This window comes from Trifolium pratense, linkage group LG1 (assembly GCF_020283565.1).
Source record: "Trifolium pratense cultivar HEN17-A07 linkage group LG1, ARS_RC_1.1, whole genome shotgun sequence".
Lineage (NCBI taxonomy): Eukaryota > Viridiplantae > Streptophyta > Magnoliopsida > Fabales > Fabaceae > Trifolium > Trifolium pratense.
The window spans coordinates 6,874,240-6,899,290 of record NC_060059.1 but is presented as its reverse complement, the minus strand read 5'-3'; the positions used below and the strand labels follow the sequence as shown (position 1 = coordinate 6,899,290).

General features: G+C 31.5%; 5 protein-coding genes and 1 long non-coding RNA gene across 7 annotated transcripts; 3 read left to right on the top strand and 3 right to left on the bottom strand.

The window, feature by feature from the left end:
- Positions 1-5,615: 5,615 nt before the first annotated feature.
- On the top strand, positions 5,616-6,690 carry LOC123904914 (acidic endochitinase-like). The gene has a single exon (XM_045954533.1). The coding sequence runs from the start codon at positions 5,660-5,662 to the stop codon at positions 6,548-6,550; it is 891 nt and encodes a 296-aa protein (XP_045810489.1). The 5' UTR covers positions 5,616-5,659; the 3' UTR covers positions 6,551-6,690.
- A 1,706-nt stretch (positions 6,691-8,396) lies between these two features.
- Positions 8,397-9,837, bottom strand: LOC123904841. Of its 2 annotated transcripts, none has more exons than XR_006808280.1 (4): positions 9,700-9,837; positions 8,906-8,991; positions 8,652-8,722; positions 8,397-8,560 (listed from the first exon to the last, which is right to left on the bottom strand). It is a non-coding gene; the product is annotated as an uncharacterized LOC123904841 (long non-coding RNA). The 2 variants fall into 2 exon arrangements; XR_006808281.1 differs by having other exon boundaries at positions 9,704-9,837.
- A 2,726-nt stretch (positions 9,838-12,563) lies between these two features.
- On the bottom strand, positions 12,564-13,025 carry LOC123913089. Its single transcript, XM_045963694.1, has one exon. It carries the CDS (start codon positions 13,023-13,025, stop codon positions 12,564-12,566), a length of 462 nt encoding a protein of 153 aa, XP_045819650.1.
- Positions 13,026-16,498: 3,473 nt separating this feature from the next.
- On the top strand, positions 16,499-17,683 carry LOC123904769 (acidic endochitinase-like). The gene has a single exon (XM_045954412.1). It carries the CDS (start codon positions 16,565-16,567, stop codon positions 17,459-17,461), a length of 897 nt encoding a protein of 298 aa, XP_045810368.1. The 5' UTR covers positions 16,499-16,564; the 3' UTR covers positions 17,462-17,683.
- A 647-nt stretch (positions 17,684-18,330) lies between these two features.
- On the top strand, positions 18,331-19,552 carry LOC123904693 (hevamine-A-like). Its single transcript, XM_045954348.1, has one exon. The coding sequence runs from the start codon at positions 18,386-18,388 to the stop codon at positions 19,262-19,264; it is 879 nt and encodes a 292-aa protein (XP_045810304.1). The 5' UTR covers positions 18,331-18,385; the 3' UTR covers positions 19,265-19,552.
- Positions 19,553-19,669: 117 nt separating this feature from the next.
- On the bottom strand, positions 19,670-24,092 carry LOC123904610 (plastidial pyruvate kinase 2). Its single transcript, XM_045954271.1, has 12 exons — positions 23,545-24,092; positions 23,141-23,428; positions 22,863-23,028; positions 22,140-22,274; positions 21,877-21,987; positions 21,677-21,765; positions 21,442-21,504; positions 21,148-21,323; positions 20,846-20,951; positions 20,562-20,710; positions 20,267-20,375; positions 19,670-20,071 (listed from the first exon to the last, which is right to left on the bottom strand). The coding sequence occupies exons 1-12, from the start codon at positions 23,773-23,775 to the stop codon at positions 19,952-19,954; spliced, it is 1,743 nt and encodes a 580-aa protein (XP_045810227.1). The 5' UTR covers positions 23,776-24,092; the 3' UTR covers positions 19,670-19,951.
- Positions 24,093-25,051: the final 959 nt, after the last annotated feature.

Here is a 25,051-nt window from a genome sequence, read left to right as displayed (position 1 = left end):
TTATGGAAAATTGTACTTCATACCTCACCATTTTATCTTCCTCCTTAAAACAAGTGAAATACCTAAAACATCCTTTATTCTAACAATAAAAATCTTTATTTTATTTTTCAAAAGTTACATAATGGTACATTCATTTTTGATGTTTTCTCTCCGACCCCCCGTGATTCTTTTATACCCCCTAATATTCCGATTTTGCAAAAAACTTCGGTTCGCAGTAACCGAATTTTTTCTAGTACAAATTCAAAGTAAATTTCGGTTTTCAAGGCAAAAAAAACTTGGTTTTTATAAACCGAAGTTTTTTGCAAGAGTAAAATTGAAAATTCAGGGGTATAAAAGAATCACGGGGGTGGGGAGAGAAAACATCTTCATTTTTAAAATGATCTGGTATGAATTAAACTTCCTGTAGTTTACTATGTTGGGAATGGGCCAACCTATTTTGACAGCTATAGGGCGGGTTACGTGATTTAGAATGAAGGGTGTTTTGGGTATTTCACATGTTTAGAGGAAGTGTGAGTGTAAATGGGGAGTATAAACTAAAATGATGTTTTCTCTCCCGACTCCCCATGATTTTTTTATACCCCCAATATTTCAATTTTGCCCTTACAAAAAATTTTGGTTCGCAGAAATCAAATTTTTTCTTGTACAAATTCAGAGTAAATTTCAGTTTTTATAAACCGAAATTTGTTTTCAAGGCAAAAACAATTCGATTTCTATAAACCGAAATTTTTTGCAAGGGCAAAATTGAAAATTCAGGGATATAAAAGAAATACGGGGCCAGGAGAGAAATTTTCTGTTGATGTTTTCTCTCCCCACCCCCCGTGTTTCTTTTATCCCCCCTGAGTTTCCAATTTTGCCCTTGAAAAAACTTCGGTTCGTAGAAACCGAAGTTTTTTTTTGCCTTGAAAACAAATTTCGGTTTCTAAAAACCGAAATTTACTCTGAATTTGCACTAGAAAAAATTCGGTTTCTGCGAACCGAATTTTTCACAAGGGCAAAATTGGAATATTGGGGGGTATAAAAGAAACACGGGGGGCCCGAAGAGAAAACATCTTTTCTGTTTTTATGGTCTGGCTGGATGTGCTTCCCGCTGGGCCCAAACATTTGGCCCATACATATTATCAACACTAAAGAAATATGATTAAAGAAATATGATTATAATCTTCTTTGTTAGTTTTTTTATTAATTGAAATTTTTTTCTCTAATATTTTTTGGACTACCATAGTATTGATACGAAGTTTCCACAGCTGTTAGTGATCATCGGAGAACATGTGCAGCAAACAATGTGATTTTTCCTTTCCCAACCGAATTTTCTCTATACGCACGATTGAGTTAGAAATTGAACCCCCGACCTCATACTTAAGAGGATTAAGACTCTTACCATTTGAATCAATTAGATTTTTTTTTACTCTAAAGTTAATTGAGCATAATCCATGTTTTTTTTTAACAATAATATATTTGGATGAAATCACTTTAGCCCATTTAGCGTTAGAGTTCTCAATTATATTTGGATGAAAGATAGTATGTTAAATTTATAAATAAATAAAAAAAATGAATTTCCATACTATTTTAAATATATATTTCATTAAATTTTATAGGTCGAATTTACAAAAATTTCAACCAATAAAAAGTAGTATATTAAGTCTATATACTCCTATAGTTCAGGTGATGGCTGTAAATACATTGATTTGTATAGATCTAGATTCGAATTCAAAATTTTCTATTTTTCCATTTTGTATGCGAGTTTGGAAGAAAAGGGAGGGGAAGGTTTTGGAAAAAAAGGAAGGAGCAAGTGAAAATAACAGAGGATTATAGAAGGAGAGAACTTTGAGAGATTCATTTTTCTTCATAATACAAAATTGGTTAATGTTACGATGGACCACTCAAGTGATCTACCGAATATGAATTTTACGAAATTCATTGTTAGATTGAAAGTTTATATCGTATAGATCATCCATAAATTTTTTAAATTTTTTTGAAAATCATTTGATATGTTATTAATCTTGATGTGTCTCAATAACATATCAAATGATTTTCAATTTTTTATAAATTTTTTTATGAATGATCTATATGTTATAAAATTTCAATCCAACGGTGAATTTTATAAACTTTGTATTCGTTATAATGTTATTCATGACTGGTCCACCATGGACCACTATTAAAATTTACCTACAAAATTTTCCTAATTTGGAGGAATTCAAAAATTGCATTGATAGAGATTTTTAGTAAATTTATATAATTTTTTCTCTATTTTTCTTCCACCAAAACCCTTTCATTCCCTCTCCCTCTTAACTTACAAATAAAATCTTGCATGTGAGTTTAATTTAATCAGTAGACTCATCGAGAAAAGAATTAAAAGTTTACTAATGCTAAAAGCCTAAAACTAGTAAAACTAGTAATGTGTTTTTTGTTAAACCACTCCGCGCGCAACTGCAGAGACTAATCTCCTCGAGATAACTGAGATCTATTTAAGGGGTTGACCTCTTGCTTCTCCATACACACCGGTCGGGGATCGAACTCAGGACCAAATGGTTAATAGACCCAAATATCTATCACTTGTGTCACACTATGTTGGTAACTAGTAATGTGATTTGAATGAGTTAGGATCCGTTGACACCAGGTGTCAAACTTTAATTTGACACCAAATCTCAACCGTTTAACTTTTTTAATCAAAGGCTAATAATAATTTCCTATATTAACTCATGTGTGTATCTATTTAGGAGATTCCTTATTTTTTTGTCTCATAAAAATTTGATTTGTTGTGTACCAAAAAAAAAATTGATTTGTTGTTCTACAAAAAAATTGATTTGTTGTTATTCAATCTTTCCAGACATTACTATTCTTCTTGCATTTTCATTCCCCTTTGGTTAATTGCAGATAAATATAGGTTTAAAATTTATCTAAAATTTATGAAATCGATTGCAGATAGTGTGCAAATTGAGTTTTGGAATCAATTGAACATATAGTTTATATATCATTGAAAGTAAATGCATATATGAATCATCAATCATGATACAATTTTATGGTATTAATATAGCAAACCCTTTTAATGAATATTTTTTGTTACATAACCCTTTTAATGAAATTGAATTGGTAGTTGGTTATCGGTGTACACAAAAATCAATAATTATTTTTTCTTTTTGGGTATGAATGAAAGAGTGGTTGTTGTGCAAAGAAGTTTTCATTGTTGAAGAACATAAAGACCATCTTCTATTTCTGTTAATGGGGTTGAGAGGTGGATCAACTTCATGAGAAAAGAGAGCACGAGAGAGAGATGAATGAAAACACACGAATAGTAATGTTTGGGAAGATTGAATAACAACAAATCATTCTTTTTTTAACAACAAATCAAATTTTTATGAGACCATAAAATAAGGAATCTCCTAAATAGATACACACATGAGTTAATATAGAAAATTATTATTAGCCTTTGATTAGAAAAATTAGACGGTTGAGATTTGGTGTCAAATTAAAGTTTGACATCTGGTGTCAACGGATCCTGACTCAATTTGAATATGTATGTTGTTGAGAGAGATTTAGATATACTCCATCCGTTCTAAAATATAAGCAAAAAGTAGTCAAACAAAGTGGATGTATTTGGACCAGATTTTTAACTAAATACATTCACTTTTATTGACCACTTTTTGTTTATATTTTGGGACGGAATGAGTATGTTAATGCCCAATGAATGAATTTAAAAGACCAATCCAATAGAAATAGTCAATGACGTCCATGAGTTGAGTTGAGTTGTTTTGTGTTGTGTTTAATTATTTGACAATTAAAAGGCTGTATTAGCTTGAGAAACTAAACAAACAAACAAACAAATAAATTTAATTGGTGTTATATGGAAGATGATTAATTAAACTGAATCTGTTCCCCGCACATTACGGGTAATTAATGATACACGTGTTCTCCCTAACTAGGAGAGGATGAATGCGACTCACATTTCGTGTGAACTTCAAAAGCATAATAACATCTCTCAACTTGACCGCTACTCATGAGAAAACTATATTTTGCCACCTTCTCTACTCTATCATTATTCTTCAAAATTATAAAGTTAAACTCTTATCATTAAATTAATATTAGGGTCATGCTAACCGGTGCCCCCGGGGCACTGGTTAAGGAAACTCCAATGCCAAATTAATATTAATATTTTTGAGACTAAATTGTGTGGGAGAATCAATGTTGATCCCCCACAAAACACAATTTTGGGTATAGGTCGGAGAGTTTTGAGCTGCAACTTAAACACTCTACGATAGATTATCATAGTCAATCTAAATCTGTGAACCATATAGGGATACTCAACAGAGTTGTTGTGAAGTTCGACAAAAAAAAAACAATTAATTTAACGAGTTTAGTTTTAAGCTTAAATTCAGCTCATCTGATCTATATTCATAATTCAAAGGGTTAATTATTAAATTTGGGATTTTTTTTTTTTTTGTACAATAGCATATGTGACTATAGTGGACAAAGAGAATTAGGGGTTTTCACATGTCTTGCTTAGCCGTCAATCCGATAATCCAACTCAACTTATATTTTACTTCAAAAAATTTCAAGTTTGGGTCCAGCTTAACCAATTCAAATGCGAAGTGATTTGGTTAGAATAACAGATATTTTATTCAAAATCTGCAAACTCAACCTATTCATTAAAATGTGATTTTTTTAAAATATAATTTAAGACTTTTATATGTTAAGATTCAGCAATGTTTCAATAGAACAAGTTAACTATTAAATTTGGAAATATTTTGATAAAATGATATAGGAATATGTGACTGTAGTGGACAAAGAGAATTAGGGGTTTTCACATGTCTGGATGAGTCGTCAATTTAATAATCCAACTCAACTTGTATTTTACTTGAAATTGTTCGAGTTTGGGTCGAACATGAAACAACCAATTCAAACTTGAAGTGGTTTAGTTAGAGTAACGAATATTTTATTCCAATATGTGATTTTTTTTTTTTTAATATGATTTAAGACTTTTATATGTTAAGATTCAACAATGTTTCAGTATAACTTAAGTGTTAAAATTTTAAATTCTAGGATTTAGTTTAAATACTGAAATGTCCATAAAAATTAGTGTTATTTAATTATATTTGTTTTTGGATTTTATTTTTTAAAAAAAATTTAAGCGTCTAATTACCTGACCTGCTTATCATTCGGTTGAGTTGGTTCGGGTCTAACAAAAAAATAGATTTTTAAACCAACCCAAACTAATAAAATTTGATTTGATCGGTAGTAAATTTGACCTAAACTAGCCCGTAAACAAACTAAAGAGAATACTAAAAAACCTCTATCATATTTAACTATATTAACAAATTTTCATAGATAATCTTACTTCAAACCGAACCGCGGACACTTCTAAGAAAATGTATGATTATTTTTCTTAAGGAAATATATGAAATAAATAAAATGAAGATATCAATGAATCACTAAAAATTTCTAGAGAGATCAAGTTGTTGAAATTCATGCTTCTTACTTTTCTTCCCTATGAATGAATGAATGCAGCCAATTTCAAACCAACGTACATGACACGGTTCTCAAAATTTCATCCCCTAACTTTGTTTTTACATACCCTCCAACACCTATAAAATGGTGCACTCATCCATCTACATTTTCAACACAACACAACCAACCAACAACCTCAAAAAACAAACATACAAACATGGCATCCTTCAAACAACTTTCAATCCTATTATTCCCTTTGTTCCTCATTTCCCTATTCAAATCCTCATCTGCTGCAGGAATTGCAGTCTATTGGGGCCAAAATGGTGGTGAAGGTTCCTTAGCAGATGCTTGTAACACAAACAACTACCAATTTGTAAACATAGCTTTTCTTTCCTCTTTTGGCAATGGCCAAACTCCAACACTAAACCTTGCAGGACATTGTGATGCAGCCTCAAACGGTTGCACAAAGTTTAGTTCTGAAATCCAAGCTTGTCAAGCCAAAGGTATCAAAGTGTTGCTCTCTCTCGGAGGCGGCGCCGGAAGCTACTCTTTATCCTCATCTGATGATGCTACACAAGTAGCAAATTACCTATGGAACAATTTCTTGGGTGGCTCGTCAACTTCAAGACCATTAGGTGATGCTGTTTTGGATGGAATTGATTTTGATATTGAAGCTGGTGGTGAACATTTTGATGAACTTGCAAAAGCACTTAATGGTTTTAGTTCACAAAGGAAAGTTTATTTATCTGCAGCACCACAATGTCCTTACCCTGATGCTCATTTGGATTCAGCTATTAGTACTGGTTTATTTGACTATGTTTGGGTTCAGTTTTATAATAATCCTCAATGTCAATACTCAAGTGGTAACACTGCTAATCTTGTTAATGCTTGGAATCAATGGACTGCAAGTCAAGCTAAACAAGTGTTTTTAGGTGTTCCTGCTAATGATGCTGCTGCTCCAAGTGGTGGTTTTATTCCTTCTGATGTTTTGATTTCTCAAGTTCTTCCTGCTATTAAGGGTTCTGCTAAATATGGTGGAGTCATGATTTGGAATAGATTCTTTGATGGACAAAGTGAATATAGTAATGCTATTAAGGTCAGTGTTTAATTAATAATTAACTAGTTTCGTTAGTATTTCTGTATTTGGAATAATTAGCATGTTTAGTAGGTTTTGTTCCTACACATTACTAAGTGCTATGTGATCACTTTGTTATACATACATGTAATAATATGACCTTAAAAATAATATATGATTTCCAGGAAATATATATGCAGCTCCTTATATGAAGTAGTTATCTTGTAGTGGAACATTTCTCGATCAGGCGTGTCTCGGTGTCTGACACAATACTAGCGCGTATGATTACTTGAATTATATTTATTGGTGTCAATGTGTTAGTGTTCTTGTCATGTTTGGTATCCGTGTATGTGTTTCATAGATCATTGACCAAGATTTAGATTTTGTTGTGTAAATTATTTAAAGTACTCTGAGAAAATAAATCTTAAACTTTCTGTAACCAAAGTTAAAAAAATTGGCTTTAGTATATTCTGAAAATTGGCTTATTATTGTCATGGTTTGACCAATTCAATACTATGTATGACCGACTTTGAAGATTGGTTTCAGCTGCCTATTGTTTATGTTTTTATTTGACTTTGGGATGATTAAAGTTTTGTGTTTACGTTTTTGTTATGGGGGAGTGTCAATTTTTATTTCCTAATTTTGTTATGTTATTGACTTGGGAGTCTTTTACTCTGTTCTGTTTTGTTGCAATTGAAGTTTGAATGAGACAAAAAGATGATTAGACCAAATCAATTTGAAAACTTCTTCCTTAGTATTTGTATGCACTTCTCTAATTTGAAAAGTCTCAAATTGAGTGACACAGTTGACTATATTGTACTATTCACACATATTGTTTTGATCATATTTTTCTACTAATAAATAAAAATAAATATTAACATATAAGATATTGTTTGATTCATTTCAGATTCTCAATGAGTATTTTTAAAATATCAAATTTTTATAATTTTTACTAAAATATAATTAAAAATATTAATCGTGAAAAAGCGTGAAACACTCAATTATCTCACTCAATTTGGGACGGAGGGAATAACTCAACACCTTGGATTCTATGCACTTCTCTAATTTGGAGCTCTATTCAATGCAAGTTTTCTTTTCATTTCTTTTTACCAAAAATAAATAAATACCCATTCATTGAATAGATCGTAGACAAGCATACTCAACCTTGAACTAACAATAAGGTTTTTCTTTTCCTTCCATAGATGAAGTAGTAAATAGTAAATACCATTTAAACTCATGTGATGTGAGATTTCAAATTCAATAAATGAAAGACATCTAACCTAACAATATCAACATTACTAATTGAACTAGAACACATGGACAATAATAATGCTTCACTACAACAAAAAAGGGCCTTTAATAGCGCTTATTTTGGCTTTTAATAGCGCTTTAAAACGCTATCACTGATACCGCTATTATAGGTACGGGTGCCTATAATAGCATTTTAAAACGCTATCAAATATTAACCTTTAATAGCGGTTTTTGAAAAAAGCGCTTTCATATGTAAACTTGCGCGACCTACAAGGACAATGGAAACAGGTTTCTATAGCGCTTTATTCTGAAAACGCTATTATAAGTTAGTTATTTAATAGCGCCCGCATGTAAAGCGCTATTATAATCCTTCAAGCAAACAACTTATAATAGCGGTCGTGCTCAAAAGCGCTATTATAAGTCTTTTTCAACAAAAAAAAAAAATAATAATCCCTTTTTTGTCCATATCGTTTTAAATTATGCTATATTTTTTCCTTTCTAAACAGAGAGAGCTCAAAGGCATATTTTTCATAATTATGCTATACTTGGATAAGGTAAAAAAAACTAAACAAATTTTATTAATCATAAAATAAATCAACACATAAGAAATAAGTTATGTGCACTACAATATAACCAAGTATATGCAATTCTACATAATGAATGAAGTCCCCTAAAATGTCTACACATGAGTGCAACTTGGACCATTTCTTCCCATTTAACTAAGTCGCTCTCCCATTAGATCTTTATCTACTATTTGATTTAATCTTCTCTCTAGGTGTAGAGCATCTTAACCTGAAAGTTATTCAATTCACAGTATTCAATTCAAGTGTTAAATTATTTTTAATACCAGCGAAGTACTCAAGTGAAAGAGAGAAAGAGATACCTGCTGGCTGCAATTTGATTCTTGACTCCCTAAGGGTTACAATTGAAGAAAAATCATTGGCTCATTATTATCTGCCAAAGCACAAAATGTAAAACAATGTTAACATACCTCTAAGAAATTGTCATTGAACTACCCATAAAGAATTACATCAAATGTCATTTGACATTCACCACATCAAGATAATTCTTTGAAAGCTATAAGACAAGCTTGTAACTCTTTTCAATAACATCTAATTTGAAAACTATCATGAGTACCTATTTATGTGCAAACACAAGTATTTATTAACAGCTTGATTAATTTGTATGTTGCCATGTACTGCTCTAGATATAATCCAAGGGACCTGCAATTTTAGGAACATGTTTTTCATAGCAGCTATATAGAGAAATAATAGAAGGTATATTGATAATCAAAATCAAATGAAAGAAAAATAAGGGAGTGCATCAAACTAACTATATGCATAAATAGTTCTACAGGAAAATCCAAACAATTAGCTTATACTCAACCAAACCCAAGACGATGTTGCATACCATGTCTCAATGGTCGAAGCTAACGATCAAACAAATTTTCTCTCTTTTTGATTTTTTTCCCCAATTTTCAATAATCCAAAATTTTGAAACTAGCATGCTTTGTCCCTTTCCAATTGAGTAACTATAGCACAACTATACTAAAATAGATGTTTCACAAGGTCAGATACTACATCATTAATAAAATAAGACCAAAAATAAAAGTTTAAATATTGCATGAAGCAATCAAAACAATCATTTTCAACAATCACAATTTTATTCTACCATCCTCACCTTCTCCAGTTTTAGTAACTCCAAGTGTAATGGATAATCCGACATACATTCAATTATAGAATTATTAATTTCCACAATGACAACTTTTGGGTTGTCGTATATATTTCCAATTTTAACATGCTACATAACAAAGTCTATTCCTCAATCTAACATGGCATACATTACTAACTTAAATAAATAGAATTATTAATTTAAATAAATTGAACACCACTAGCCAAATAGCAAACAGATAGTAGTAGAAGAGAGACTACCTACTCTGTCAAACAGAAGCTCAAAACAAGCTTTGCGATGACCAATGAGCATAGCAACCGTACCAAAATTTAGAACCGAAGCACCCTGCTCCTTCCTTGCAGACACAGATCAAAGATACGAATGCTACTAGAAATAAACCAAAATAAAGGCAAATAAGTAGCAAAAACTAATAACAACTATATAACTGACCTTAGCTAAGTATCCACAGAAGTCATTAGGGTGAGTAGATATGAGTTGATCATAAACACCTAAAAACATAGCTAACAGCCAAAGGCATCATGCTGGATGACTTGTTCTTCGATTGCAATTTATGAATCAATTTCTTCCCAATTTTCCAAATCGATCTCTTTTCTATCAAATTTAAGGGCTATGGCCTATGACTGACTTGTTTACATGCACGTTCAGACTACAAGACAACCAAAATGTTAAGAGTTAAAACATATCAATAGGAGAGAGTTCATACAAAGGTTGTCATTTCATAATAATCATGTCCATAACACTGATCATAGCAACAAAGTCAGATATCATATCAAACTAATGGCAACAAATTAACATCAGTGACACCAAATACTATGATATTAGTAATTATACACTCTTTAACCTACATGTTATACATTTAAGTTAACGCCTTACTACATAATGGACATGATACATATATCATCATTACCATTTAATCTTTTCAATCTACTAAGGTTGAAAAAATCATAGCTGAATAGCCAACACCAAAAAACAGTTTTGTCTTCTAACTTAAATTAATTTTGAACTTATAAATATTAAATAAGTCCTAACAAACAAAAACCCTAAGCTAACAGACAAAAACATTTTGAACAACACCCAAAACAACTTTGTCTTCTAACTTAAATCAATTTTGTAAATTAATTTTTCTCAACCATTCCTAAGCCTACCTTCATGACGGAGGTTTGAGTTGTGATGAGCACCGTCAATGAACGAGCTGTGATAAGGGCGACCGAACGAGTTGTGATGAGCAAGGCAAGGAACGAGCTCGAGTACCACTTCAGACGGTTAAATTGCTGGGTTCTGGGTTCACAATATGGTGGAGAAAACAGGATTTATGGGTTAGGGTTCACAGTGATTTATGGGTTCTTGGATATTAGGGTTCGTAACGATGTGAGAAGGAAACTGATCGCAGAAAATCAATCGGAGGAGAGGAACGATTTATGGAAAACGATTGTTCTGAGTTGAATTTCTCTGGGAAACGGTTGCACTGAGTTCGATTGCTTTGAGTTTGATGGGAGAAGAGGAACAATTTCGTTTCTAGGGTTGTTTGATTTGCTGGGAATCGATTGGGTTTGAAGAAATTATGATTGCGAGATTGGGTTTGAAGAAACTATGAATTCAGAATGTTTGCATCGTGGGTTCAATACTTCAATGTTTAATTTCTTAGTTTTTATTTTGTTTTTTTGATAACTTCTGTTTCTATTTTTAATTTTTTTTTATTAAAAAATAAAAATAAAAGGTTCAAGGGGTCAAGGGTTCGATACTCACCCACCATCCTTTTTAATTAATTTCAAGCGCGCGTTTTATGCTTTAATAGCGTGTTTTAAAAAAGCGCTGTCATAATGCTTTGTGTGTTAGGCTTTAATAGCGGTTTTTTACAAAACGTTATTATAGTGTTCGCTAATTGAAGGTTTTAATAGCGTGTTTCATAAAACCGCTATTATAAATGCTACAGTTTAAGTTTTTATAGCGTTTTTTAAACGAGCGCTATTAAAAGGGCGCTATTAAAACTCATTTTTGTAGTAGTGCTTCTAATACCACATGAATCAACCATCTCAAAAAACATAATTTGTTAGGTAAACTTTTCTTTCTTTCTTTCTTATTCACTAGAAATAAGTGGTTTTGAAAAATTACTTATTTCTGGTGAAAAAATAATTAGAGAGAAGTATGGGTGTCAACAGAGATATAAACTCTGTCTGTTTGGTTCGAGGTAGATGGAGGAGATGTGAGGGGGTAATTTTGACAAAAATATATTTCTTTTTATTAAATTATTTTTTAAAATAAAAAATATTTTTTATTCTTGAAAAAAAAACAAAATTTAAAAACAATTTTTTTTAAAATATTCTATGAATTTAAAATATTCCCTTTACCAATTTAAAAAGTTTTTTTAACCAATCAAATCTCTCTGATAATTGAAACTTTTTGTTTTTGTTTTTAAATAACCTACATGCCATCAAAGTTAGGGTTTTTCTCAAATAAATTAGGGCCGACACAAATAATGTTACTATATTCAATTAGGAAAATGCTTATGCGTACAAAATATATTCAATTACTGAGGACAATTGATGTCAGAGCTGATTCCCGAACCAGATTTTAACTGGTGGTAAAAGTCAAAAATATTAATCAATTTTTTATATTTTCTTTAATGAATATTTATAACACTTAAAATTCTAAATTGAAGGTGTATATGTCTAACCACTAACTACTTGATCAGAAAAGCTATCTGATTTGTTTATTGGTTCAGAAAATCTATAAATACTTTTAGTTAATATCTGGCTTCCCTAGTATTTTGGACAACATCTGCCACCGACAACTAATTAGGGATGTGCAAAAATACAGTTAACTGAACCAAATTGTAATTCGCACTGCAGCAACACAGAATAATTTTATTTTATTTTATTTTTGCAAAGGAGCAACACAAAATAATTATAATAAGACGTATCAAGAATATACAAACGGGGCAACACACTTTTAATTATAATAAGACATATCAAAAGGTACTAATATATAATTCTCTATGATGATGAACAATTGATGACGAATCCGAATAAGAGAGAAAAACAAATACCAATAATATCACACTTCAAATCTAAACAAAAATTCAATAACTAAATGCAAAAATAAATCAAACTTGAGTAGAAATTTGATTGACATTCTCATCGCCAATAATCTTCATATTAACTTGTTCCATGATATCTCCTAATGCCACCATGCACACATTCTTTAACATCATATTCACCCCTTCTTTAGCAAAAGCCCTATTTTCATATAACATCTTGAGAGAGAATTCTTTATCTATAAGGTAACACATTCGAGGAATATCATCTTCATTAAATTCAATTGATGAATGTATCATACTTGTGTTGATACAATTAAGGCAAGTAACACCTTCATCTGCAAATTCATTGATAATTGAATATGATGATGAATGTATTTTGTTGACCACGTTACCATATCCAACATCTTTCAACCATAGCCACAAAGCAAGAAGTTTCATTGATTCCATTGGGTCTCTTGAAAGTTTGATCACCAAAGTTTCATATACATCTCTTTCATTGTGGTAAAGGAACTCTTTTCCACAATTCATTGTAATTTTATTTCGTAACAAAATTAAATGGAAGATGATTTTGAATACAAATTATGAGTGAGTGTGTACTTGACTATTTATAACTAACTAGAGTCATAGTTGTAGTCAAATTCAACAAACTTTAGATAAATGATAGAGTTAATCTTAAATTTTTATTTAAAAAAAACAAACTTTAGATAAATGATAGAGTTAATCTTAAATTTTTATTTAAAAAAAACTTTAGATAAATGATAGAGTTAATCTTAAAATTTTATTTTTTTAAAAAAAAAAAAAACAAACTTTAGATAAATGATAGAGTTAATCTTAAATTTTTATTTTTTAAAAAAACAAACTTTTAATCATTTGTCTTTATACAAATCCTATATATTAGGATTATTGTAACAGAATTATATTTAAGTGGCACATTCAAACTCTTCTATATAAAATAAAGGGACTTGGTCAAACAATTTTTAAAAATTAAATAAAAACAAACTTTGTTTTTTAAATAAAAAACCCTGTATATACATATACACAGGAAAATTAAATAATTCTAATTACTTTTTTAACCGATTATCGCAAATTTAACTCAAAATCAATCAACCAGTAAGTTAAGTTAGTTTTTTTGTTTTTGTTTTGTTGCAACTTGCAAGTGAAGTTTTTTTTTTTTTTTGAAACACTTGCAAGTGAGGTTAGAGTCTTAGAGACCAATTACACATAAACAATTTCTACATTATTTATCAACAAAAAAAATAGTTGATTTAGTAGTGATTAGTATTAAACTTGGTAGAAATATCTAGACCATCTAATCTAAATGTATTGACGGAATGTCATCCGTGTATGTTTTTTAAATGAGCAAACAATATACTCCTAGTAAAGAGAGTTAGAATTTTCATTTTAGTCTCTAAAATAAAATAGATGTTTTCATTCAAAAAAAACAAATTGCTTTGTTTTTAGGTCCCTAATGACCAATTTATTTTAATATTGATATTATGACTTCTTTGTTTATAATCAATATTATGTGCATGTATGTATGTTTATCTATTATGTTAAACTTGTCTAAGGGTCATGCTTAGGTCATAAGGTATTCAAAAATCTAAAATTTGTATTAATAATTCAAAACAATTGATTTTGAAAAATTTGACCAAATGTATTTAGGGGTCTTTAGGGGACGTGTTTGTAAATAAATATGTCATTTAAGTTTTTTAGATAATAAATAAATTCTTTAAGTTTTTAATTATTTGTAACGTTTTCCAATTATTTTTTGTTACCAAATCGCTTGTGGGGCCATTAACTTAGTGAGGTAACGATGAACACTACATTTTGGCTTCCAAATAATAAGACACAACATTCAATGTCACCTCACTAAGTTAACAGTCTCGTCAATATTTTTATAATAGAGAATAATTGAAAACTTAAAATAATCTATTTATTAACTAAAATAATTAAAAAATATATTTGTTTATTACCTAAAAAATAGACACATTTATTATCTAAAATACTTAAAGACGTATTTATGTTACGAATACAAAATTTAAAAGACCTGGATACATTTACTCTAAAATATTGATTCCATAAATTCCAATTAATTGTTGTTATATTTGACTATGTATAACACATGTAAGCATTGTCCAAAATTTAATACTACTTTATTTTTAAGATTAGATTGAAACTTAAACTAAAAATATCGTTTATCATCTCATTCAAATTTTCTTGAGTGCTCTAAAGTCACTACTCTTTGACATGCTAAGTAGTTTTTATAAGAACGCTAGTAATTGTTTCAAATTTCAATCCAAAACTAGTCAAATGGAATTTTGAAACAATTTTTTTTTTGGGTACATGTTTGAAACAATTTTTTTAATGATGAGAAAGATAAACTTACTAAAATCGTGTTGAGACAAATTCAGTTATAATAATCAAAACACAAAGAAATTCACGGGACAGTGACAGAAAAGAACCCACAAATTTATTGTCAAAAAAGTGAGTTGTTGGCATCTATATAAATTATTAATTATTAATCCCTCTGACCATTTCAAAGATACATTTAATTAAAAAAATTATATAAAAGTGTATAATGGAGTGAATTATTTCAAAGAAATCGATAGCTGTGAATTTAACTTAATTATGAACATCATAGTTATATATGTTTTTTTTTTTTTTTGAAACACATAGTTATATATGTTTGATTTAGGATTTGACACATAAATATTTTATTTATTTTAAAAGGATGAAATTTTAGCTATTTGATGATAAAAAAATTGATTGAAATCAAATAAATATACATCTTATTTGTTTCTTGATAAAAATATACGCCTTTTTCTTACGTAATAAAATTATATCATGAAATTTCTCGTAATAATAATTATTTGGCTTTTAGTAAAAAAAAAAATTTATTTAGCTTAAATATCAAATTGATCCTGTATGTTTCTGTTTTTTTGTTTTAGTCATGTATTGTTTTCTTGTTAAAAAAGTCCCTGCATTTGCAAATCATGTTGGTTTTAGTCCCTCCAGTCAACTGTCTTTCAAAACACGCTGAGTGGCTAACGACTTGCAATGTGGCAACTATGATGTGGCAAATGAAGGATCAAAACCAAAAATTTTAGATTAATGAAGGACAAAACCAAAAAAAAACCAATTTTTTTCTTAAAAAAATACATAAAATTTAAAATCCATATATATATATATATAGGAGCTTCACGTTTTTATTTTTTTTAATTAACAAAAAAAATAAAATTTGTTTTATACTTTACTTATTCTCTGTAGTTTATGGTTTCAAATAGATCTATACCTATATATAAACAGGATAAAACAAAATTGATGTGAAGTTTTCATAATACCAATAATATCCTTGATTTTTTTTTAATGACTAAAATATTTTATTAACAAACTCATCATAACATAAGGCGTGTCTTTTTTTCTTTCTTTCTTTTTTTTACATAATTTGCATAATATTTTCGAGTCGATATCCCATTACCTAATATTCATAGTTGTCACATGTCAACCGTTAGCCACATCAGCGTTTTGTGACGGGAGGGACGAAAACCCACACGATTTGCACACACAGGGACTTTTTTAAACAAAAAAACAATACAGTGACTAAAACAAAAAAAAGCGGGAACATACAGAGACCAATATGATATTTAAGCCTAATTATTTTATAAGAGACCAAATAATAAAATAATAAATTAATGCTAAAAAAAATAACAATTTTCTTATAATATTATATAATACAAAACAAAATTATATATATATATATATATATATATATATATATATATATATATATATATATAATATATTACTCCATTCAATTTATCCTGAATTAAATGCCTAAAGTTCTAAGCATCTAGACTAGCAAAAATTGACGGTAGTGGGAAAATACTAAGTGGACTTTTTCATGTCTAAAATAAACAACATCCTTTGCAAATGGGAACCAGCCAAACTCCATTCCAATCTCTAGTATAGTCCAAATTTATAAATTGTCAACCATCTCATTCTATAAATATCCCAAGTGCAAGGAATAACTCTTCACAACATACCTTGAAACCTAAACTTTCACAAACATGGCAAAAAACTCAAACACTTTCTTGTCTCTTATCCCTCTTTTGTTCCTAACTTTTGTTGCAACTTCCCATGCTGGTGGCATAGCAATCTATTGGGGCCAAAACGGCAACGAGGGTACCTTAGCCGAAGCATGTGCAACCGGAAAATACACCCACGTTATCATAGCATTTCTTAACAAATTTGGTAACGGTCAAACCCCTGAAATGAATCTTGCAGGTCACTGCAACCCGTCAATTCCAAATTCATGCACAAAATTCAGCTCAGAAATCAAAGATTGCCAAAGTAAAAAAATCAAAGTTTTAGTTTCAATAGGTGGTGGAATTGGAAGCTACTCTTTATCTTCAATTGAAGATGCAAGAAATGTTTCAACATTTTTATGGAACACTTTCTTGGGTGGCAAGTCATCTTCAAGACCATTAGGTGATGCTGTTTTAGATGGAATTGATTTTGATATTGAACTTGGTTCCACACAAAATTGGCAACACCTTGCACATTTTCTTAAAGGGTATAGTAGATATGGAAAAAAGGTGTATCTTGGTGCTGCTCCTCAGTGTCCAATTCCTGATAAATTTTTGGGCACTGCCCTTCAAACAGGACTTTTTGACTTTGTTTGGGTTCAATTTTACAATAATCCTCCTTGTCAATATAACGGAAACATAACTAATCTCGTGAATTCGTGGAATACATGGACAAGAACCGTTCCAACCATGAAGATATTTTTGGGGTTGCCGGCATCCACGGCGGCTGCCGGAAGTGGTTTTATTCCTGCAGATGTGTTGACTTCTAAAATTTTACCTGTGATTAAGAAAACAAGAAAGTATGGAGGAGTGATGCTTTGGTCAAGATTTCATGATTTGCAGAGTGGATATAGCACTTCTATTATTGGAAGCGTGTGATGAGTTGTTTCAATTGGTCAATGATTAATTTGGTGTCATATTCAAGTTGTTGTTTTATATTAATTGTGATAGTAATGATCCAAGAAAATAATGGTGATATTGCTGTATTTTGAAAATTAGGTATAGTGTGTGGTTAACTTTATCTTCTATTGTGTGCAAATGGATTATACACTAATGAGTCATGACTTTAAAATATGAAATGTTGATTTTCTTTTTGTTTAACTGTGTTTTACTGTTGTTTTTTTATCTATAATTTTGTATATATGTGATCTAGAAGATCGAATTGAGGTAGAGTAGACCGATGATCCTGTAGTCATTTGGCCGGCTAAGGATGAGCTCTTTAGATGTTCAGTCTGTTCGAGAGAAATGACCTCAACAACCATTTGCACTTGGCTCGCTATATAAAGGAGCATATATGTTTTTTTTTTTGACGCAAGGAGCATATTATGTTAGATATTGCAGTACTCGATAAATACTGATTCATTATGATCTTTTCATCAAATATAAATATTAATATTAATAGAAACGCTAAAAAAGTTCACCAAACTATGTGGCGTATTTTCAATTTCTTAATTGCCAAAGGTTTCATTCAAGCCAATTTATAAGACCAAAGCTAAAGGATTTTGCCCAATAATTTGACTTGATGATTGAAGACCAAAATTTCATTGCTTCATCGCAATCTTCAAAAGACGTTCATAATAGATTCAGTTCTATGTTGATTGCATGTCATTATAGTGTCTTTTTATTATGTTAATTGGCAAAATATATCAACAAATATAAGTATATTTAAATATAATTAAAAGCTAGTTCAAAATTTTATTAGGTTACTTCAAAGTGTGAATTACCAGCCATTCACAATATAAATATCACAAGTGCCAAGGAGTAATCATTCACAAGTCACAACAGCCCCAAACCTTCATAAAGATGGCAAAAAATTCTCACACTTTGTTATTTTTTCTTCTCTTCCTCACTCTTGTAGGAACCTCCCATGCTGGTGGTATAGCCATCTACTGGGGCCAAAGCAGCGACGAGGGCACACTATTCGAAGCATGTGCCACTAGGAGATACACCCACATAAACATTGCATTTCTCTACAGGTTCGGCAATGGCCGAACCCCTGAATTGAACCTAGCAGGTCATTGCAACCCATCAACCAGTTCATGCACCAGAATAGGTAAACACATCAAGTATTGCCAAAGTAGAGGTATCACAATGTTGCTTTCTATCGGTGGTGGAATCGGAAGCTACTCTTTAGCTTCAATTGAGGATGCTAAAGACGTCTCAACATATTTATGGAACAATTTCTTGAGTGGTGAGTCATCTTCAAGACCATTTGGTGATGCTGTGTTAGATGGTATAGATTTTGATATCGAACTTGGCTCCACACGATATTGGCAATACCTTGCGCAATTTCTCAAGGAATATAATGGTGTTTATCTAAGTGCTGCTCCTCAATGTCCAATTCCTGATAGATTCTTGGGTAGAGCCATCGAAACAGGACTTTTTGACTTTGTTTGGATTCAGTTCTATAATAATCCACAATGTGATTATACTAATCATAACAAAAATAACCTTGTGAGTTCATGGAAAGAATGGAAAACTATTGTTCCAACTGGGGAGATATTTTTGGGGTTACCAGCCGCTAAGGGCGCAGCTGGAAGCGGTTTTATCCCGGCTGATGTGTTGGCGTCTGAAATCCTACCTATCATTGAAAATACATATAAGTATGGAGGGATTATGCTTTGGTCAAGATACTATGATGAGAGAACTGATTATAGCGCTTCCATTATGGCTACTGTGTGAAGAGTAAGTAGTTGCAATTTGCCAATGATTTTAAACTAATTAATAGTAAATAAAGAAAAACATTTGCATTGCACTCTTGTGTTAATTGTTATTGTTATTTATAATATTTGTGTGTCTACATGGATCTTGCACTCTTGTGTGACTTGAAAAGATGGCTTTGCTTGTTGTCTCTTCATTTAATCAAGAAGATAGAAAGAAAGTTAAAAAGGCAAATGAATGTATAGTTAATAGTTATTCTCTTGTTATTACTGTATTATGCAAAACAAATTCTTCCTGCATTTTTAATTCCCTCATTGGTACCAACATGGTGTGGTTCAAGTTATTCTCATGATTGATGCTGAAAGCTGTGTTGCATAAGCTTATTCATAAAAATAAAAATATAAATGATAATGATACAAAGCTGAGTACAAAATTCTTTAGAAAATCACATTACAAAACTAATTCAAGGTACAAGAGTTTTCAATACAAAGAGCAAGATTAGTGAAACAGTCTTATTCGTTATCAAAATTTTCAATGAAATGAACTATTGAACCATTCTAAATATGAAAACAAGAAGGCGGTAAATGAAGAATAGATTAAACCTATGAAGCAAACAACAACAAAAAAATGCAAGATTGGCATAACCGCACCAAAAAGAGAATGTGTAGTGTACTTCTAAAAGTATATGTAGGCCTCAGAAGCTGAAACTTAATTCGTGGCAGTTACTGTTCGGACTTGGATATTGTGAGTGGAGTGGAACCTCCATATAGGTTGTCTTCCACTTTGTACAAGGGCTACTTCTTCTCCTTCTTTAACCATTCCATTCTTCTGCATATGGAAACACAATGAGAAAGATCACGAAGAAACTAAAATTAAATAAAACGGAACTCTTTGTTTAAGCAGTCGTGTGTGAATAAACTGAAAATTATATACCATAGCTGTTAATTATTTGGTTAGAACTTAGAAGTAGTATATACTATATAGGTAACATCTCAAACATTAAAGATATTTTCCAAACATTACCTGCAACAAATCCAAGGCTTTTGTGAATGTCTCTTCCGAGTCATCAGAGAATTCCATGTAAATAGGACAGACTCCTTGATACAAAGCCAACCTTTGTTGTACCCTTTTCCTGCATAGCCAGCAAAATTTGGTTAGATAAAAGTTGTACCCTTTAATCCAATACATTTCAGAATAATCTCTCAAACTTACTTAGGAACACATATAATGCTACTGATTAAATTAATTTCATGTTTATTTAGCAGCTTCTATTTCAAGAGAAAAAATTTATCAACAAGATAACGGAAAAATAACTCACTGATCAGTAAATGCAAATATGGTGCCTGAGGGTCGATAATGGCTCAATAGAATAGCCATGAAGCCTGATCTAGTGAAGACAACAGTTGATGTTCCAAGGGTATTAGACATCATGGTTGCGTGGTATGCAAACATCTCGCTCATGTGGTTCTACACAACCAAAATGAATAAATCACACATTTCAGTGTCAACAGTAATAGTTTATTCATTGCCAACAGTAAAATGAGGAAAGATTAGAAAAAGTCAGCATAGCAAAAAAAAGCACATTGAACTCGAAGTCTAAACCTTGAATACTTGGCCAATATTAGGTGGCGGCATCTGCCCACTTGGTAAAGCGGCTTCTGTCCGTAATGCTACCGTGTGCATTACTTTCGCAGCTTTTATTGGAAACCTGCAATATAGTAAATCTCATATTATTGTTCAGTGAACACACTCTTGCTTTAGATTCATCTTAAGTCATTGAGATGCTACTGCAACAATAATTCGACTGTGATATTTCTACTCTTTTCTAAGAACTCATGAAACGGGAGAATTATCAGTATGTCAAGGTAATTGGGCACTTTGAGACGGGCGAGTTATTAACTTACTTTCCATGAGCAGTTTCTCCAGAAAGCATTATTCCATCTGAACCTTCTCGAACAGCAATTGCAATATCAGATACCTCGGCTCTGGTTGGTGTCGGGTGAACAATCATGCTTTCCAGCATGTTTGTTGCCACAATAACAGCCTTTCCCATGCTACGGCATATCCTAATTATCTCTTCCTGCATTATAGCAGACATTATGGAAGTTAAGATAAGCACAAACTAATGTCCAGTTATGGAAGAAACACCAAATGATTAGTTTTACCGTTAATCTCAAATTTGTTTAAAACAACTTTACCTGCAAAAGAGGAACCTCCTCAATAGGGAGTTCTGCACCAAGATCTCCTCTTGCAACCATAGCCTAAACAAAACCGTAAAAGAAGAAAGGTCAGCATCCACAACCTCCGATCAAAATGAATTCTATACTAAAAATTTCTGTTTTTAGAGTATGTGCTTAATAATCCCAATTCTCCATAATCATCAGATCAGTTAGGCAACAAGCATAATGAAATAGTACAGGATTAGGAAATTACCCCATCAGATGCGGTAATAATTGAATGCAAGTTCGGTATAGAGTCTGCACTTTCAATTTTTACAATTACATGAATATCAGCACCACGGCCTGCATTAATGATAGGGGAATTAACCATATTAATCATATTTCTAAAAATGATCCGGAAAACTAATCAGCGGTACTAATTGAAAGGAAAAAAAAAGTATCTTGAATAATTACTTTTCAAATAATTCTTCAGTTCGTGAACTACTTGTGCATCCTTAACGAAAGAAACGGCATAAAAATCAACTTCATTATCCACTCCAAATTTGATGTCATCCCAATCCTTCTCTGCAGCAAATCAATAGGATTATTATGCGCCCGAGAAACCAACATAACCTTAACCCCCAACCAAAACCACACATACGCATAGGTGAGGAAAAAGAAATAGACAATATTAAGAAATTATCAAGAATAGGAATAATAATAATCCAAAGTCTAACCAGTGATCGAAGGCAATGTTGCACTCTTTCCTCTAACATTCAAATGTCTCCTTGATGCAAGCTCTCCTCCATCAATAACTTCACATTTCACAGTATCCGCAGTTTTGGACTTAACCAAGAAAGACATCATACCACCTACATCATACACCAAGAGTCAGAAATCCACATAAGATTGCATACACTCAATAGCTAGCTATAGCATGCATCAGATTCAGCATCAAAGACTTGGTATTGACTCTTCCTGAGATAAATAGGCAATTGAAGATATTTTCCAACAATAAGAATGTCAAAGCTCTAAATGCTCTATATGCAGAGCACTAAAAAGCCAGCATGCCACACTGCCTTAGGCTCAGTGTTGTCAAATAGCTACTATAGGCTATAGCAGTGCGGAATTTGAACAAATAGTTATTGTTCCATGACAAGCTATTTAGTACAGTGTTATCATATAGCGACTAAAGTGGTGCTATAGCACTGCAGCGTAGCAGAACCTGATCAAACCACTATTTTCCGCAATTTGTCCTTGTTATCTTAAATTTTTTGAGAGACAGGGAGACTTTCCCCCTTTGCAGCACACAATATTTAATTAAGATTAAAGAAACTCATACTTACTACTACTATATAAGAATATGCTTATTTTTGTGTTTGCGGATTTATTAATCATTCAGCATGATACAGATTTGTTAGTAATTTGAATATTTTAGTTTTATCGGTTAGCAGCCATACCATCAACAAGAAGCATATCCCCTTCTTCAACATCATTGACAAAATCATCATAGTTCACACTAACACAATCTGCAGTTCCAACACCACTTTTGATAGTAAAAGTGAATTCCTGCCCAGTTTTTAACAAAATTGGCTGTGGCAAATCCCCACTCCTAACCTCAGGACCCTAAAAAACACAAAATTTAATCATCAGCTAACAGAAAAACAAAACGTGCTCACAACAATATCATGATACCAACAAATAAACCTTACTGAAAACAAAACAAAACAAAACTTACCTTGGTATCAAGCATAATTGAAATTACATTGTCCTTAGATTGTGCATTATATTCTTTAACCAACTCAATAACTTTCTTATGAGAAGCATGATCTCCATGAGACATATTCAACCGAGCAACATTCATTCCAGCTTCAGCCAACTTCCAAATCATTTCCTTTGTATTAGTAGAAGGACCAATAGTACAAACAATCTTTGTCTTCCTTCTAACAGTTGGCTTTGACCAAATTCCACCAGAAGCATCACCAAATTGCTGTAAACCACGTAACTTCAACAACTCCTCCTCAATCTATTCACCAAGGGTTACAACAAAAATCAATTTTTCTCACTCACCCATCAAGTTTTTATCTTAGGAACCAAGCAACAGAAGCAAAAATTACAATAATATATACAAAAAGAACGAACCTTTGAATCATCTTCAGGTGAAACAGGAACAACTTCAGCAGATGCAGATTTTCTTGCATTGATTGGAGAGTTTCTGAGGCAAACGTTGGGGATATTGTTACCCTGTGATGGAAAAGCTTTGCAGGAAAAAGTTGAAGGCTTTAACAAGGTTTGAGACCTTTCTTGTGTAGATCCTGAAGTGGGTCGTAAAAGAGAGGTTTGAATGGATCGAGTAGCCGCAGCCTGAGACATTGTTGTAGAGAGAGAAAGAGAGAAAGGGTTGAAGATTATTGAAAGAGAATGAGAAATGAGTGTGTGAGAGAGAGAAGGGTTGATAAGAAGAAGGTGAAATTGTTGGTTTGGAGAAATTGACGTTAAAAACGGCGGAGACAAATAGGAAAAGGGAAGACAAAGACAGAATGATTTTCTTCGTTTGTATCGAACAGAACAGACCCAACAACAACGTTTGAAGTTAAACCTTTTCCTTGTTCGAAAAACAACACTTTTTCGTGATACTATGTACGACGTCGTTTTCGTTTTGGGGTTTAGTCTTCTCCGTATCTTTTTCTTTGCCCAACCAGTCACTTTTTCTTTTTGTTTTTTATAGAAAAATTTTATTTTTGTTGAATTAGCTTATATGTGTTGACATTGCAATAATATTATGTATGTAATAAAGTAAAAAGTTATGGATGGCTACTAAAATAAAGTAATAAAATTTATAAAGTAAGTTATGTCCAATTTTTTTTTTATAAAGTAAGTAATAAATCAAAGTATATAAAATCGTAAATATGGTAAAATCTATTTACTGAATCCTAAAATAAACTTACAACGACAAGGGACAGAGACGTTCTATGTTGCAATGGTGGCACCCAATATGGACAAGGTGGTGGGTGGCTGCTAGGAGGTGTCATGATGGCCTTCTAGTGAGGAAGAAAATTGAAAAAAGGTTGTGTTTTGCATTATGGTCGTAAGGATGTCGTTTCGGTGAGGATGAAGTTGTGTTAACGGACACTTTTGTCATTATCAATTAAACGAACGATAGTATAATAATTTTTAGTAAATAATAATAATAATAAATAAATAATAGTAGGGTGGCCATGGCCATCCTCATCTCCATTTGGATTTGCCACCGAATGGATTGATCATGTTCTTTTTATTACGATCAAATCACAAAATCAATCGGCCTATATAGAATTCTAATATTTGCATAGCTCTATATAGCTTTTTTTTTTCTTTACTTTTTATTGCAATGTTAATTTAAGTTTAGCTGTTTTTTTTTTTTTTTGAAAAATTTAATCAGATGGGTAAACAAATGAAGTATCTTACATTTCTTAATAGAAATGCAAAATTTTATTATAGATTTGAATCTATACATACAATCACAAGTTTTTAAAATATGTATGTACACTCAAATAAACCTAAAGTCATAGTAATAGAGATATCCATTGCTTTTAAGAAAGTGAGATGATAATATCTTGATAGTACACATATGTTTAGAGAATTTCAATTTCAAAGGAAACGGAGGTGA

Excerpts from the sequence above, each read along its gene's own strand:
- LOC123904914 (XM_045954533.1), top strand. The coding sequence starts at position 5,660 with ATGGCATCCTTCAAACAACTTTCAATCCTATTATTCCCTTTGTTCCTC.
- LOC123913089 (XM_045963694.1), bottom strand. The coding sequence starts at position 13,025 with ATGAATTGTGGAAAAGAGTTCCTTTACCACAATGAAAGAGATGTATAT.
- LOC123904769 (XM_045954412.1), top strand. The coding sequence starts at position 16,565 with ATGGCAAAAAACTCAAACACTTTCTTGTCTCTTATCCCTCTTTTGTTC.
- LOC123904693 (XM_045954348.1), top strand. The coding sequence starts at position 18,386 with ATGGCAAAAAATTCTCACACTTTGTTATTTTTTCTTCTCTTCCTCACT.
- LOC123904610 (XM_045954271.1), bottom strand. The coding sequence starts at position 23,775 with ATGTCTCAGGCTGCGGCTACTCGATCCATTCAAACCTCTCTTTTACGA. Across the intron at positions 22,275-22,862 it reads GGATATGCTTCTTGTTGATG|GTGGTATGATGTCTTTCTTG; the intron begins GTATGGCTGCTA and ends TGTATGATGTAG. Across the intron at positions 21,505-21,676 it reads TTATTACCGCATCTGATGGG|GCTATGGTTGCAAGAGGAGA; the intron begins GTAATTTCCTAA and ends GGTTTTGTTTAG.